This window comes from Bacillus rossius, chromosome 17, assembly GCF_032445375.1.
Source record: "Bacillus rossius redtenbacheri isolate Brsri chromosome 17, Brsri_v3, whole genome shotgun sequence".
NCBI classification, from domain to species: domain Eukaryota; kingdom Metazoa; phylum Arthropoda; class Insecta; order Phasmatodea; family Bacillidae; genus Bacillus; species Bacillus rossius.
In genome coordinates, this window is record NC_086344.1 from 36,036,707 (window position 1) to 36,055,086 (window position 18,380).

An 18,380-nucleotide genomic window follows, 5' to 3' on the forward strand; every position below is an offset into this window, starting at 1 on the left:
GCGCTTGCCACTGAAATACCCCATTACTAGGGACACGAAAAATTCGCGGTTTCAATTACCTGTAGGATGAACTCCATAGTTCTGCGTACTCTCGGTCAAATGCCACCCACTCATTGGCTGCTGTCTTGAGACGTCCCAACGTAGCAGCCTGAGATTCGATAAAGCTTTGGTCGGGTGTTTCTCATTGGCCCTGAGTCATCCAGATGAGTAGTGAGCCAATAGCAGAGGCAGCACTGAGGTATAACTACAGTGTATTTGTATTTTAGCCTATCACAAAATGAATTCGCGAATTTTTCCGGTCTCTAGACATAAAACAAAACACAGACTGCAGGTCATTGAAAGGGATGCTATAATGTAAAGTGACATATTTAAAATGTATTATGTTATTTAACGAACTTCCGTATGTATATAATGAAGAAAATACAGCAGGATTCTAAAATGTGAGTAATCTCTTTCTATAATATAATAATATTTCATCAAAAGTATGTTTTTTTTGTAATTGTAAATATCAGGGAAATTTTGAATTTTTAATCAGGGAAATCAGGGAAAAATCAGGGAATATTTTTGGTGACTGTGAAAGGCCACCATGTTAAAAATTGTCTTAAAATTAAACCATAACTTCTTGTCCCTAATAATGAGTAATGACATATTCAACATCTTTTGGAAAATTTGCAGGGTTGGCTGATTAAAACAACAGTGGTTTAAACCATGGTTCAAACCAAATAGTTTTTGTAATTAATGAATTTTTAAACAGAATATCTTAATTTTTTTTAATGAAATGTCTAATTTCTACTCTAATTACAACAAAATCTTGGTCATCAAAGTTTCTTATGATTCACAGGAACTAAATATTATATACTAATTAAGATCTTATATTATCTGAGTAAGTTGTAAATCATTCCCAGCTACATACTCTTATATTATTAAAAAAATTAAATAGTTAATTAGAATTACTATTCAGTGGGAAATCCCCAACTTACTTTTGTGAGGAACACCCATTCTATGGAGAATTCTCCTCCTGTGGGGAAATTCCCTGTCTGTGGTTAAGTCCCAGTCAGATTTGCAGATTTGCTGGACTTCAGTTCTTTGATGTTACAACTGTTCTGGTTCAACATGAGCGGCAGAGAGCGGGATGTTGCATGGCTTTCATTTGTACGTGGTGAGAACCAAAATAACTAACGTAATGAAAAAAATTGTTTAAACAAAAAACCAGGTTGTTTGGTTTTTTTCTCCAACCCTGAAAATTTGTACACACAGTAAAGGACTAAATGGGTGTAGTTAACTAGGTAAATATGTAGTTTAGCGGTATTTGCGAATTAAAAAATGTTAAAAATCCGAAAATACCTTTATTATATGCTCTTTAACTTACTCTTTTACTTACTCTTTTCATTAAACCCGCCGGAGATAAGAAATTCCAAATACTTTAGGAGATAATGAATTTTTTAATTTTCATAGTTCGTCGATATTTGTTAAAGAAATTTTAAAATACCGAAAATACCTTAATTCTATGCTCTTTAACTTCCTCTTTTCATTAAACCCGGCGGAGATAAGAAATTCCAAATACTTTAGGAGATATTGAATTTTTTAATTTCCATCACAATACCTGTGCATTCATGCGGCTTCAACATCTTGTTTACGAGTATGAATTTTTTTTTTTTCGCGACGTAGGTGAACGACTACATCATTTTCTACTAATTGCAAAATAATTGTACTCGCCTCTAACTTAAGTGAGTTTTTAACGTTTCAAATTTTAATGTTATATTTGTTATTTGGATGTTGTTGCGCAAGTAATAAGTACAAATACGTGAGTTCCTACTGTTCATCCTTTGTCCCGGTTTGTTTGGACAGGTCAGTTACATTACAAAAACTTTAAAACTAAACAACCATTATATTTAATTCACATTATTATTAATGTCCGCTTAGTTTGAAAGTATTTATAATGTAACTGACCTGACCTAATCGACCATTTTAACTAATTAGGCATTCACAAACACACGGAAAATGTGACGGTCAAATGATTGCACAGGTCTTGTATAGCAAAATAAAAACGGCGATATCTCCTAAAGTATTTGGAATTTCTTATCTCCGCCGGGTTTAATGAAAAGAGGAAGTTCAAGAGCATAGAATAAAAGTATTTTCGGATTTTTAACATTATTTTTCAGAAATACAGCTAAACTACATGTTTACCGTTAACTACATAAATAGAAGGGAAAGTGGGATGCACCGATGTTCTGCTTGCGTTGGCTCCCAGTCGAAGATAATGTCGGAGCTGGCCAGCAACGGGGTGCACATCTACCAGTTCCCGACGGACGACGAGACCGTGGCGGAGGTGAACGGCTCCATGAACGCCCACGTGCCGTTCGCGGTCGTCGGCAGCACGGACTTCGTGCGCGTCGGCAACAAGATGACGCGCTCCAGGCAGTACCCCTGGGGCACAGTCCAAGGTGAACCGCAGTGTAGGGTTTCGTTTCGCGTCGCACGTCCACGGACGAGTTCGGGTTTCATCCACAGACGAGTTCGGGTTTCATCTAGGATGAGTTAGGGTTTCATCCACGGACGAGTTAGGGTTTCATCCACAGACGAGTTAGGGTTTCATCCACAGACGAGTTAGGGTTTCATCCACAGACGAGTTCGTTTTTTTTTTTTAAATTATTATTTTGTTGGATACATAAGGTTTCAAATCATTTCGTTTTTTGTTTGGTTTGTATTTCATATCCATTTGTTTCGTTTCAGATTATTTCGATTGTTTCACTTTGATATGTAGAGTTAGGTAACATTTCCATACATTTCGGTTCTTTTCTTTGATTTATTTCATGACAATTCACTCAAATCCATTACAATTGTATTACACTCAAATCCTTACTATATCGTCAAATTCTAAGTATTCAAAGGATATATGTAGTATTCGAGGAAAAGGATTCAAAATAACATTTTGTAGGGGAAAAAAAATTTAAAAAATTCATCACTGTAGTATTCTCTGACATTTACTAGGTCAGACTTTTTCCTCATACCTATTCTGTTACCATTCCCCAAGATATTTTACTTTTATCATGTAATGATATAAATAAAATTACAATATGTATAGATTTTGGACACTTGGTTTGTGAAACAACCATTTAAAGGTAGAATGTTTCAACAGCGTAATAATATTTTAATTTCTTGTACATTATTTTGTTTTTGACCCCAGACACCTATATTTGGGTTCGAGGGGTATATTTGAGGTAATCTCTGAGATTCGAATTGGAGATTAGGATTCGAGAAAATTGGGATCCGACCTATCACTAGATTTCTTTACCTCTCAATTTTTTAAAAATTTTTTAAAAACGGTTTTTTAATGTAGGTTTAACATGTTGACGAAGAAATTTGTGCTTCTGGCCTGGTGAGAAAAGCTCACGGGTTCGAATCCCACTTTCTGTAACGTCAGGGAAGTTGAAATTGGTCAGAGAAAGTCAGAGAATTTTCTTGAAATCCTGGAAAAGTCATAGAAAAAACCAGTAGGAAATGTCATGCTCCAGTCTGCACGTCACCTGGACATTGGAAGGTTTTTTAATTTTTTTTATTTTAAGATTGTGTTTTAAGGCATATTCATGCCTGCTATAAAATAGTGTGTTTAAGGTTCAGTTTGAAATAAATAATGAAAGTGGAGAGAGAACTAGACCACCTAGAGAGTAATGTAGGCTGGAATACTTAATTTTTTTTTCTTCGAGAAAATTGCAAAAATAGGTCGATTATTTTTAAACATTTGTTGGTAAAATTCATAATTTTGGTATTCTGGAAAGCCAGAAAAATGTATTACTAGGGACAAGATTATATAGTGAATTGCTATAAAACAGAAAATAACATTGAAAAGAAAAACATGTCAAAACACCAAAGTGCAAGTTATATCATGGAATTTAAGTAGCATTTAACCAAAACTTAATTCAAATCATAAAAAAAAAATTCTTTTAATGTATGAAATCAAGCAAAAAAAAAAATTTGTAATGATAGTGTTTTTAAACCGATTTCAAATTTTAACAAATATAAATAAAACTTAAAATATGAAAAAAAATTCTTAAATTGATATAATTTCTTATTAAAATAAAAATTACAATTCAAGACATCATATTACAATGTCAAACATGAAAACATTTTGCCTTATGGAAATGCTGTTTATACGTTTTATTTCTTTACTTGTCCATCGTTCAATGTGTGTGTCCTGTTATTGTGTTTTGTATTTTTTTATGTCGTGCACACCCTAGAAGTCTTTTGACTGTTGGTGTGCTCTGGAGCAAATATAAATAAATAAATAAATAAATTTTTATGCGTTTTCCCTAAGAAACTGTGTTCTACCCTTTGTACTATCTGCATACATATTTGTACTACTATTATCTACCTGTGTGAAACCAGTTACCTAGTCTAAGTAGCAATAAATCAACTGTTGCTCACTTTATGGTTTTCAGAACCTGTTGGCATGTTAGGGAAACTACCACAAAGTGATTTTAAAGTAGTATGTTAATATAGGGGTGTGCGAATAGTGGATTTTGATGGTCGAATAATTTCGAATTGAATAGTAAAATTTTCGAATAGAATGCGAATAGTTTCGAAGTCGAATAGTTGTAATATATATATATATATATAATGTTACTACACTGAACAATGGCGGGTTTTTATATATTTAGTTTATACAAGATATTTTCTGTGAATGAAACCACAAAAAAAAAAGTTCACTTAGTATTTTTAAGAGTTATTGAGGACATGAATTTTTATTTCATATATAATAATATTTAATAATTGTGCACCGCAAACATTAGTTCCAAGCTGAAAGCTACAGTAGAAACATTTTTAAACAAAATGTTCACGATTTTTATATTAACAAAAACTTCGTTAGCTCACACGGGGAAAACGATAAATCCACACAATATTGCAGTAATTCACAATTGTTTAACGTTGAAAATTAAAATATTTGTTCTTAAGTAAAAATGTGAATGTTGAAGCATCTCAAAATGGAAACATTTTATTACACATATCATATCTGTACTTTGTGTACAATCGCGTGTTAACATTTACGTTAATTTAATTTCAGATTTTTAACGGAAAATTTGTACTAAAATATCACAGCTATTTTCAGAGCGATTGTTTAAGTTTACAAAACATTTCGGAAGTAATGTTTGGAAATTCATGGCTGCCAACTGTCTTTCCACAATATTTCTTTGTTGTAAAACGAACATTGCCGAACACGCACGAAGACGCCATATTTACAGGAATTTGGTACGTTGCTTCAAAAGCTATTTTAATAATTTCACAGTAATCCACTCTTTATTTATGTAAAAACCTCTCAAACAACATAATTATCTTGGATTATTCTTTAAAATTCATAGGACAGAGATTCTCTGTCAGAGAGTAATATGGAAAAATATTCGCGGTCACGTCACCGAAGTTATTCATGGCCGTATGCTTCACCATGGCAGCTAGCCACTTGTTTTGTTCCGGCAAGCTGCATTCTTAGTTTGCTTTGTTACGTTTAACACACTACTAAATAGAAATACGTAGCTGTGAAACGGAAAGTTAAATGCGGTATACATAAATGCAAAAAGGATTTATCAACACAAAATGTATGTCTAATGAATTTTCACATTGATTTCTACCAAAATTATTTTTACATTTGTTTGGACTCCTGAAACTGCAGGTCGCCTTATATTCGGGCATACGGTATTCGCAATTTTAAATTTTGCTATTCGACTTACGAATGCGAATAGTTCGTCAGTTACTATTCGCAACTATTCGTGTTTACGAATATTCGCACACCCCTAATGTTAAATATAGTTTTTTTTACATTTATTTTGCACATTTTGAGTTTTGGTATTGGATGATCCGGGGTACGTAATGATGACTTGGGTGGGGTGCTTTCTTCTGTTCCAGTGGAAAATGAATCGCATTGCGACTTCGTGAAACTTCGTGAAATGCTCATTCGTACCAACATGGAGGACATGAGAGAGAAGACGCACGCCCGCCACTACGAACTGTACAGGAAAAAACGATTGGAGCAGGTAATGATTGGTGGTGCAGATTCATCGTTTTGTGTCCGTTATAGAGATTTGCTATCCAAATATAGGCCTGTGAGCAGTTCACTTTTGTTGATGTATACGTAGTTATGTTAAAAAAAATGTGACCTCAATCTTTTTGTTTATGAATTTATGAAAAATACTTTATGGGTAGGGACAAGATAATATGGTGAATTGCGATAAAACTGAAATAACGCCGAAAAGCATGTCAATTCACCACATAACACTGAAATGCAAGTTAATACACAATTAAGCACCAAAATTCAACAAAAATAATGAAATTATTTAGCATATTTAATCAAAACTCAGATTAAAAAAATGTAATATTTTAATATAAAAAATTCATTAAATTAAATGAATGTTAATCATTTAAATGGAGTTAGTACCAAAATGTATGTGCTAAATACAATTGAAAAAAATTTATGTGATTTTTAATGTTTTAACTGTTATTAGTGAATAAATTTTACATAACATTGGTACAAGAGTTAATAGTTTTGTTTTTAATCCAATTTCATTTTTAAAACAGAAGATTTCCTTGTATTGTTATTATTTTTATAAAAAACTGTTTTGTAAACCTTACTCCACCTAAATAATGGTAAAATTTATATGCTGCAATTTTTACGATAAAATAATTTGTAATTCATTGGTCTAAAACAGATACTTTCAGAACATTAAAAATAAATTATCGAGAATTAGTGGTTTAAAAATGATTCATTAAGAACCAATGATGCACAATAAAACAAATTAAATTTATTTTTGATCCATCTAGTTTTGTACAATTTTTTTTGTCTAAAAATAATGACATTCCTTGAATTTCAAACATCAAAAGATTACTTTCTTTTTTTGATTAAAAGCAAGTTTTGTTTAAATGTTACTTAATTCTATGAAATAACTTACATTTTGTTGTTATGCAGTGTTTTGCTTTTCAGTGTTATTTCGGTTTTATCGCAACCATCACCCGACTTAGAAAATAATTTTTTTTTTTTCCTCTCCAGGAGGTGTTTTTAGTGTGTGGTCATACTCACTGTGAAATGGCATATACGAGGTTCTGTTTGAACTAGCACAGCTGCAAGGCTGGTGGAGGTTGCGTTCTGTATTTCTTTCAAAAAATTGCAAAATATGTAAATTATTTTAAAAAAATCGGTTGTCTGTAAAGTCAGTTTACGGACAATAGTTTAACGTGACAACGTCATAACAAAACATTGATGAAATGATTGCATACTTTTATGAATAAAATTGAATAATTTTTATTGAATTATCACTATTTTATATGGATACGAAGGAGTGAAATGAAATCTACAAATTTAATTGATAAATTTACTTTCATTTGCACTCATTATTTCAAGTATGTTTTATTACTTTAACGAAGAGATTATTTTTAACTCTAACTTTTACGCATGTTTGCTATTTAACTTCTTCCAATCTGTGTTATTCTGTTAAGGACAGGACGATGTGATAGGAAAAGTAGGAAACGAACGGGAGTGTTTCAAGTTTAACGTGCCTCGAAAAAAGTCAAATCGACGGTTTGGTCCAATCGAGTGGAAGAGAGATAGATGCGGCGCGAGTGTACAATGAGCGTAATGGGACAATGTGCGTAACGGGACACTTTTTTAAGTGTGCAGCCGGCTTTCATCGATTTATTAGACGTTGTCACCTCAAAAATCAAAACAGGTCAGGATACACATATCTGTACGGACTCGTGTGGCCGCCCTGTTGGCACGGACCCTGTGTGCTGTGTCGGCAGATGGGGTTCAGCGACGTGGACTCGGAGAACAAGCCGGTGAGCTTCCAGCAGACGTTCGAGGCGAAGAGGAACAACCACCTGCAGGAGCTGCAGCAGAAGGAGGACGAGATGCGGCAGATGTTCGTGGTGCGCGTCAAGGAGAAGGAGGCGGAGCTCAAGGAGGCAGAGAAGGAGGTGGGTTCCCCCCCCCTTGCGCAGCGTCGGTCGCGGCGGGAGTAACGACTGTCAGCCGTGAAGGAACTAGAACAGTGTCGGCCATGTGGGAATTAGAACAGTGTCAGTCATAGCCATAAGGGAATCAGAACAGTGTCAGCCATAGGCATAAGGGAATCAGAACAGTGTCAGCCATAAGAGAATCATAACAGTGTCAGCCACGTGGAAATTAGAACAGTGTCAACCATAAGGGAATTAGAACAGTGTCAGCCACAAGGGAATTAGAACTGTGTCGGCCATAAAGGAATTAGAACAGTGTCAGCCATAAGGGTATCAGAACAGTGTCAGCCATAAGGGAATCAGAACAGTGTCAGCTATAAGGGAATCAGAACAGTGAAGAAGTAATGCCTGTTTCAGTGGTAAGGAAATTAGAACAGTGTTGGTCGAAGGGGAATTAGAACTGTGTCAACCGTAGCCATAAGGGAATTAGAACTGTGTCAGCCATAGCCATAAGGGAATAAGAACAGTGTCGGCCATAAGGGAATCAGAACAATGTCGGCCATAAGGGAATCATAACAGTGTCTGCCGTAAGGGAATTAGAATAGTGTCAGCCATATGGTAATCATAACAGTGTCTGCCGTAAGGGAATTAGAACAGTGTCAGCCACGAGGGAATCATAACAGTGTCTGCCGTAAGGGAATTAGAATAGTGTCAGCCATATGGGAATCATAACAGTGTCTGCCGTAAGGGAATTAGAATAGTGTCAGCCACAAGGGAATTAGAACAGTGTCAGCCACGAGGGAATCATAACAGTGTCTGCCGTAAGGGAATTAGAATAGTGTCAGCCATATGGGAATCATAACAGTGTCTGCCGTAAGGGAATTAGTATAGTGTCAGCCACAAGGGAATTAGAACAGTGTCAGCCACGAGGGAATCATAACAGTGTCTGCCGTAAGGGAATTAGAATAGTGTCAGCCATATGGGAATCATAACAGTGTCTGCCGTAAGGGAATTAGAATAGTGTCAGCCACAAGGGAATCATAACAGTGTCTGCCGTAAGGGAATTAGAATAGTGTCAGCCATATGGGAATCATAACAGTGTCAGCCGTAAGGGAATTAGAATAGTGTCAGCCACAAGGGAATTAGAACAGTGTCAGCCACGAGGGAATCATAACAGTGTCTGCCGTAAGGGAATTAGAACAGTGTCAGCCACGAGGGAATCATAACAGTGTCTGCCGTAAGGGAATTAGAATAGTGTCAGCCATATGGGAATCATAACAGTGTCTGCCGTAAGGGAATTAGAATAGTGTCAGCCACAAGGGAATTAGAACAGTGTCAGCCACGAGGGAATCATAACAGTGTCTGCCGTAAGGGAATTAGAATAGTGTCAGCCATATGGGAATCATAACAGTGTCTGCCGTAAGGGAATTAGAATAGTGTCAGCCACAAGGGAATTAGAACAGTGTCAGCCACGAGGGAATCATAACAGTGTCTGCCGTAAGGGAATTAGAATAGTGTCAGCCATATGGGAATCATAACAGTGTCTGCCGTAAGGGAATTAGAATAGTGTCAGCCACAAGGGAATTAGAACAGTGTCAGCCACGAGGGAATCATAACAGTGTCTGCCGTAAGGGAATTAGAATAGTGTCAGCCATATGGGAATCATAACAGTGTCTGCCGTAAGGGAATTAGAATAGTGTCAGCCACAAGGGAATTAGAACAGTGTCAGCCACGAGGGAATCATAACAGTGTCTGCCGTAAGGGAATTAGAATAGTGTCAGCCATATGGGAATCATAATAGTGTCTGCCGTAAGGGAATTAGAATAGTGTCAGCCACAAGGGAATTAGAACAGTGTCAGCCACGAGGGAATTAGAATAGTGTCAGCCACAAGGGAATTAGAACAGTGTCAGCCACGAGGGAATCATAACAGTGTCTGCCGTAAGGGAATTAGAATAGTGTCAGCCATATGCGAATCATAACAGTGTCTGCCGTAAGGGAATTAGAATAGTGTCAGCCACAAGGGAATTAGAACAGTGTCAGCCACGAGGGAATTAGAATAGTGTCAGCCACAAGGGAATTAGAACAGTGTCAGCCACGAGGGAATCATAACAGTGTCTGCCGTAAGGGAATTAGAATAGTGTCAGCCATATGGGAATAATAACAGTGTCTGCCTTAAGGGAATTAGAATAGTGTCAGCCACAAGGGAATTAGAACAGTGTCAGCCACGAGGGAATCATAACAGTGTCTGCCGTAAGGGAATTAGAATAGTGTCAGCCATATGGGAATCATAACAGTGTCTGCCGTAAGGGAATTAGAATAGTGTCAGCCACAAGGGAATTAGAACAGTGTCAGCCACGAGGGAATCATAACAGTGTCTGCCGTAAGGGAATTAGAATAGTGTCAGCCATATGGGAATCATAACAGTGTCTGCCGTAAGGGAATTAGAATAGTGTCAGCCACAAGGGAATTAGAACAGTGTCAGCCACGAGGGAATCATAACAGTGTCTGCCGTAAGGGAATTAGAATAGTGTCAGCCATATGGGAATCATAACAGTGTCTGCCGTAAGGGAATTAGAATAGTGTCAGCCACAAGGGAATTAGAACAGTGTCAGCCACGAGGGAATCATAACAGTGTCTGCCGTAAGGGAATTAGAATAGTGTCAGCCATATGGGAATCATAACAGTGTCTGCCTTAAGGGAATTAGAATAGTGTCAGCCACAAGGGAATTAGAACAGTGTCAGCCACGAGGGAATCATAACAGTGTCTGCCGTAAGGGAATTAGAATAGTGTCAGCCATATGGGAATCATAACAGTGTCTGCCGTAAGGGAATTAGAATAGTGTCAGCCACAAGGGAATTAGAACAGTGTCAGCCACGAGGGAATCATAACAGTGTCTGCCGTAAGGGAATTAGAATAGTGTCAGCCATATGGGAATCATAACAGTTGTTGTCCTCCTCTCCTCTTCTCTCTCACCGATGTCTCTCTTGGGTGAGAGCCAGGTATCGGGTGGAGGAGGTCCAACTGCTGGTCTTGCGGCAGGATTCACACTCGGCTGGTATGCAGGCGAATAGCTAGTGGGGTGAGGGATGGGACTAAACTATTCATAGAAAATAATGTAGGTATTTTACACGGAACTTTTATTGACCTGAATTGTCCAAACAGTTCAATTGGTCGCCTGCGTCGGCTTTCACAAAATACACTGGATTGAAACACGGTACACCCTATCGTCAAGAAAGGGGGGGGGGAAGGGAGACAAATTCCCTAGGCTGAGATAGGTCCTCGGATGGCCTAACTCGCGAAGGAGGGGTGCGAGCAGCAGAAAACGGATAGCCAGTCGTTCTGCTGCTCCCCTATGATCGTCCTATGGTCAGTGGGCGGATTCCAGCCTCACTGGCCGTCGGGCCGATCAACTGACTTCAGGTGGATGACCTCGCCTTTATATAGGGAGAAATGCGCGGGAACGAAGAAAAAGAAGGGAGGGGCGAACTAACTCCTCTTTGGAAGGGATGAGATGCGCGCGCATAACTCTCGCCGAAATTTCCCTGCCCTGGTGGTGGAAGTATAAACTAGATATTAATAATTAAAAAGAAAAGATAAACGTGGCATAAATAATTATATGTAAATACATATATATTCAATCCTATGTATTAAAAAGTATTTAAACTTGCTTTCACACTTAATTAGTTAAATTTTTACTATTATAAAATATAAATACAGTTGGTAGATCGCCGGTCACAAGATGGCGTCACAATGTACATGTTTAGCTGTGGCAAGAGAAAAATATACATTGTTTACATAACTCGTCCATATTTACTATTATATTCTGAAGTGCATTAATATGTGTGGTTATAGCGACGTGAAAAATAAAGGGCGAAGATGGTTGGTTGCTTTAATGAATTATTCTATTGTTCGTTGCTTTGTTTATAACCTACGACGTCGCACAGATTCATCGCCGCATATTACGTGAGTAGGCCTATTGCCGAAATACATTTTTCCCTGAATTGCTTCTGAACTTATTAAAACTCGTTTTGGGTTTAGTTATCACGTAAAGTAACGTGATATTTAATATAGGAAGGGCGGGCACGCGTCACAGTGTCTGCCGTAAGGGAATTAGAACAGTGTCAGCCACGAGGGAATTAGAACAGTGTCAGCCGTAAGGGAATTAGAATAGTGTTAGCAGTGAAGAAGTAATGGTTGTTTTAGTGGTGGGAAAATTAGAACAGTATTAGTCGAAGGGGAATTAGAATAGTGGTAGTCTTGAATTTAGAACAGTGATCGTCAAGAGGAAATTAAAACTGTTTATTCATAAAGGAATTATAATGGTGTTAGGCTTGAGGAAGTTAAACCAATGTAAGGAGTGGGCAAATAATGCTGGTTTCAGTGGTGGGAAAAATTTTAACAGTGTTAGTTATAAGGGAATTAGAGTAGTCATAGTTCTGAAGTATTATAAGTGTTAGTCATGTGGAAATTGTAATGTTTTATGTTGTGTGTTAATTGTAACATTGTTAGTAAGTACTGAAGTAGTGAAGAAAGTACTTTTAGTAGTGAAGAAATTATGACTTTGTTAGTTATAAGAGACAGTGTTCCTCGGAGTGCTCTCGTTTCTCCACCTGTGCATTACGAGAAATATCTGTTCACATAATCTGGTTACCCCCCTAACAGGCTCCTCATGATCAGACATTGACACGATGCAAAGCTGTTGTTCATTCTGACCTTTTGTCCCTCTCCCCTTTCTCATTTCTTTCATTTATCCCTCTATCTTTTCTCTTTCTACTTTCTCCTGCTTTCTTTTCTCCTGCTTTCCTATTATCCCATTTTTCTCTCTTTATCTCTTTTCTACATCTCACTATTCTCCCCCATTATTACCTCTCCCCTTTCTCATTCTTTCATTTATCCCTCTATCTTTTCTCTTTTTACATTCTCCTGCTTTCTTTTCTCCCTGCTCCTTTCTCCTGCTTTCCTATCCCATTTTGCTCTCTCTCTCTCTCTCTCTCTTTCCTACATCTCACTGTTCTCCCCCATTCTTCCTCTCTCCTTGCATCGTGCCAGCTGTGGTCACCTGTCTGGTCAACGTCACTGTGTACGAGAGTGTTTGTACCATGTACATCTCTTTCCCCTCTCCTTTCTACCACTATTCCTCCCTCCATTCTACCTCTCCTTTCTTCCTCTCACCTTCTGCTTTCCTTTTGTCCATTTATCCCTCTTTTCTTTCTACATCTCTCTCTTTCCCCCCTCTTTCCTTTTTTCCACTATTCCTCCCGCCTTTCTTCCTCTCCTGTCCCCCATCTTTCCTTTCTCCATTTCCCTTTCCCCTGCTTTCCTTACTCCCCCATTTCTCCCTCTCTCCTTGCATCGTGCCAGCTGTGGTTCGCCTGTGTACGAGAGGAGTGACTGTGTGCGCAGCTTCACGCCAAGTTCGACAAGCTGAAGAAGGACCACGCGGAGGAGAAGAAGAAGCTGGAGGAGACGCGCAAGAAGATGGAGGACGAGGTGATAGAGTTCAACCGCCGCAAGCAGCAGCTGCAGCAGCAGCAGATGCCCAGCAGCCACCACACCCTCACGCTCGGCAAGAGCAAGAAGAAGTAGGCCTGCCCGGGACAACCTTCATCTCCCTTCCGGCAGGCTTTTCTGCCTTGACAGTTACATTGGTAACGAATTTTGCATCTTTAGGCAAGACGTCAGGCAAACTCTGTTGTGGGTGCGGAAGCTGCAAAACATTGCCGATCCAAAAGTTTCACAAATAACTACTGTATCAAGTAGTAGCTCGGCTTCTGGGTTTGAAGCCGCGTCCTTGGCGAATCGTTCACCGACGTTGCGGTCAGCGTTGCAGTTGCCATCATCAGGGAGCTGTTACCTACTCCAGTACCTACAGTAGGTAACTGCTCCCTGACGATGGCGACTGAAACGTCGACCGAAACGTCTGTGAATTATCCGCCAAGGACACAGCTGCAACCCAGAAGCCGAGCTACTTCAGACAATGGCCGTGAAGGCCTGCAAACATTATTAGTACTGTATCGTTTTGTGAGGAAATTATGTAACTAATAAAAATCCTCATAATAGTTCTTATCCGCTTGTACTCCATTGTATTCAGACTATTTGCATGTTGGATAGAATCTCGGTTATTTTCAATATGTCGTGTAGGGGCTATATAGCTGCAGGAGTAGTTTGTTCCTTATCATATGTTTTGTTTTGGAAGGTAAAACTCAACTATGCATTTCATGATTTCAAAGAGGCATTTAACACTTTTAAGTGCAGTTTTTTTTATTTAGTCTGTCAGTCGGCATTCAAATGCTAATTACGTTTGTTCACTTTTCATATGATAGCTGACTTCTGTGAAACGTGTTTGGTAATATATGACTGAAAAAAAAGAAATGTCCAGCATTCTAACCATGCAGCATACAAATTTAGAATAAAAATAATTCTACTTAAAAATTTTAAAAACAATTTTTTGAAAATTGTGGAATATGTTAGTTGGGTACATTAACCAATGCATATTTTGCTAGTCTTTAAAGTATTAATCTTATGATTCCTGCTATTACCCAGATGTTGTTTTCCACCATATTCTTTCATTTAACATCACCTTTATTCAGTGTTGTGTGATAAATGGGCAAAGATAGTTTGGTAGTCCTATACATCCCACTTTTCTCTCATCAGACTCATCTTTCATTACATTTTATGTTTTAGTCTGCCAAATTTTTAAATTATGTATTATAAAACTGTCAAAAGCATAGCATTAGTTTAGCATGTAATGTAAAAAAACACGAATGTTAGGATATTAAAATTATAATTTAACACCTCCTTCACCCCTTTTTTCCCCATGGACAAGTCTTGCGTATGCCTCTTCCTTCATTCTGGTTCATATTTCAGATTAGGTTGACAATTTTTTTTTGTTTCTTCCACAATCTAGATTGATTTCAGAAGGGTCAGTCCTAGATATCTTAAGTTACTCCAAACTATGATATACATTATGAAGAAGCATTAGCCCACAGATGATCTTGGAATGTTTGTCGGTACAGGCAAAATGTCCGTTAGCACGCGGTATTCTTTAATTCATTGTCGTTTCCTGCTTTTAAGTATGCCAAAGAATATGTGTGTGTACGGTAACATAAAGGTGTCGGTTCTTTCTACACGTGTACATATTATTAATTTATTGTATCTGTAGGATTAATTAATTTTTAGCATGCATGTTCTTTTTTTTTTGTAACTTGGTAATAAGTCTTCCTTTTTTATATAAATGTTTTTAAGTTGTTAGTGAGACATGTAGTTTATGTAGACTACACTTTGTGTTGACGGTGTATTTGGGGAGGGTGATCAGGAAAGTCACGTACTCCGCTAAGCTGGTTGGAGGCCAGTTTTGAGCTACATTCCCAGATTATGTATGTCCAAAATTTAATAAAGCCGTATCAGGGGCGCAACAACTAAATTTCCAAAGGGGGGGCAATATACTTTATTATAAAGAATCATGGATCCCCCCTATTGAAGCGGGGGGGGTCTGGGGGTCCTCCCCTGGGAAAATTTGTATTTCAAGGTGGAAAATAGTGCTATTTTAGCAGTTTTATTATCTAAAAATTGATTACACAGCACTTTCTTTGCCCCCGTTTGCCCCCACTTCAAGGTTTCAGGGGGGGGGGGGGCAAAATACCCTTGCCCCCCCCCCCTGTTGTTGCGCCCCTGAGCCGTATACTATACACAATGTTGGCTGTCGCTAGATGTTCAAACTCATTGCTTTTAAATTGCAGTATTCACTCGAATCTAACATGCCTTACATTCAAAAATGCTTTCCTCTTCGGTCATTTGTTTCTTAAAAAAAAAAAAAAAACTGTTTAAAAGTTTAAGTCTAGAGCAGGGTGGGAAAGGGAATTTTGGTTTGGAAAAATTTCAAGCGGGGGAAAAAAATTTCCACTGGAAATGGAATGGGATTGAGAATTATTTGGGGCTTGAAATTTCTATGCTTTTACAAAGTACAGAAATTTAAGCCAAAACCTAGTGATTATAAATGGATAGAGCCAGGTAATTTTCAAGGACTGCAAAATAAAGCTGGATTCATTTGATTTTATGATAACCGAAAAATTAAAATATATACGCAAATTAAATAAATATGTGGAATAGTTAAGCATATGTTTTAGTTATTTATGACTGTCAATTTATGTTTCTGCAATATTTTTATCACATTAACTGTGAATTTACACTCAAATCTAACACTTTTATTTACATTTTTCTTTTGGTTTCAATACGCAAATCACAACATCCGTAGTGTCATAGGTAAAAACATCATGGTAGATCAGTTGTGCCAATATATTAAAACTAAGTTTCAACTGCCTTGTTTGCATCTTCTCCATAGCATAACAGGTCCTGTGTTTTTTGTTTAGTCCATGGTCTTAGACATGTTTTTTAAATTTCTTTCCAGTTCCAGTACCTGTAATGAAAAAAAGCATTCTTGTTTCTTACTCATTATGGTTAAGACCATAGAACTAAATATGGATACAGATTACAGACTGTGGATGAGGAATTTTTGAGTCCATCATGGAATGTGTCCTGCGAATGACCGTTGGTGCATTGTTGTTTTGTATGTCAAGAGTTTCAATACATGTGTTGAATCATTATTTTACATTTAAAAATTTCAATAAAAAAACATGTGTTATTCATGTACGGTAAGTAGTAAACAAACCTGCATTACAGTTCTGTGTGCAATTTTTTTGTTGCCAATGATGTTCTCGTGTGTAGAAGAAAGAGAATCTGTCCATATCGAAGTTTTAGTGTGCGGTTAAGACATACCTCATTTTTAAAATGACAACAATGTTATAATTGAGTTGAATTCACCAAAATGGAACATGCCATTGATTCAAAGAGAGGAACAGTCACAAAAAAGAAATGGTTGCATCTTAAATTTGAGTAAAGATCTGTGAGAATATTTATGTAATTTGTTAACTTTGCAATGATCTTCACTGAATTTTCAGGCACCAAGAAGTGTTAATCCCAAGTGAAAGTAAAGTGCATGTGTTCTGAGCAAGGATGGAGAGAATAAGCTAAGTATTTATTGATTTCATGTTTTAGAGTACATATTTTTGTGATGTGTCAACTTGCTTGTAAGAAAATAAGAGCAGTATTAAATTTTTTAAAATTGTATGATTGTTTTGTTTACATCAGGTTCGCTATTTGCATAGTTTAAATTGTGTCAAAATTAGTTGGGATTTAACTTTGTCTGTCTCAGGAAAAAAAATGTGATGACTTATTTAGTTTCAGAACCTTGATTTAGTTTGTTTATTAGATTACCTTTGTAGATAACATTGTTTTCATCACACTTTCAACATATTTTTTTGGGTTTTGTGCATGATAAGTGTCTTCATTACCTACGTACCATGGTTGGAGTCTGTATCTTAATCTTTGTAATGGGTAGTTAGGTTCTTAGAAGAGTTACGTATATGTTTTCATTTATTGGTATTCAGGAGCAGATGTTTAGTTGAATGTAGAAAATATTAACATTTTGGAACTCCAAAGTAGCTGTTAAATGACTGTAATTTTTATGCAATATGTTAATATACACAAGGAAAAAATATATATTTGTAGTACAAAATTAAATTAGTTTTTATTAGTATTACCATGAAACATTTTTGACTAATTTAATTATGCTCTGCAGCAGGTCCCTTTAAAAGAAACCATATAACAGTAGAACCTTAATAATGGAAACTTATAAATGTACCATAATTTTGTCATTTTGCAATAACGAGGTTTGTATGAACCATACAATTACAAATTTAATCACGAACGTTACATAATTTCTAAACCAATTTAAAATTAAGTTTAAATTTCTGAACAATTTTATACCACACTGTCTGCTTTTTTTATGGATGGTAAAATACAGTTTTAAGATGGCTACACATGTGGCTCAAAAAAATATTTTCTGTTGTATTACACTTAAAAAGCATTTAAGCTACAATAATAACGTAAATTACCTGCAGAAAGACATACTGCCATCTTTTTAGAAGAATAATATTTCCAAGCTTTTTCCTCCAGACTACAATGAATTATATTTATGTTAGTTGAAACTTCACATTTTTTCTTTACGTTATTCTGAGATATTTGTATAAACCATCCTTTACTACATGTAGTTGTTTACCCTTGGAACAAAAACCACTTAGTTTATGATGTAATACTTATTTTTGTATTAAACAAATTAACTAGCACTAAAATTCCTATGTAATTTCTAGGGTCTGTTAAAGATCTTTGTATTAATGGGAGTTTTTTTTGTATTTACAGGGTTTTTATTAATGTGGTTTCACTGTACTTGTGAACAGACGGCAGAATTGATATTGTGGTGATATGTTGGTTGTCTCGCAACGAAGATAGTAGTTGGAAATTTTTTTTTAGTTACTTATTGTTTTCAGCTCCTATTGGATTGTTTGTAAATGATACCACAGTTTTAACAACTTAACCTTACAA

The 18,380-nt window shown here is 36.7% G+C and overlaps 1 protein-coding gene across 1 annotated transcript in view; it reads left to right on the top strand.

The window, feature by feature from the left end:
• LOC134540999 (septin-2) overlaps nucleotides 1–17,514 on the top strand; it is a 31,580-nt gene extending 14,066 nt beyond the window's left edge. The window contains exons 6-9 of the mRNA XM_063384113.1: nucleotides 2,252–2,444; nucleotides 5,899–6,026; nucleotides 7,786–7,959; nucleotides 13,344–17,514. Coding sequence (XP_063240183.1) covers nucleotides 2,252–2,444; nucleotides 5,899–6,026; nucleotides 7,786–7,959; nucleotides 13,344–13,526 — 678 coding nt within the window. The 3' untranslated portion in view covers nucleotides 13,527–17,514. The remainder of the gene's footprint in view (nucleotides 1–2,251; nucleotides 2,445–5,898; nucleotides 6,027–7,785; nucleotides 7,960–13,343) is intronic.
• The last annotated feature ends 866 nt before the right edge of the window (nucleotides 17,515–18,380 follow it).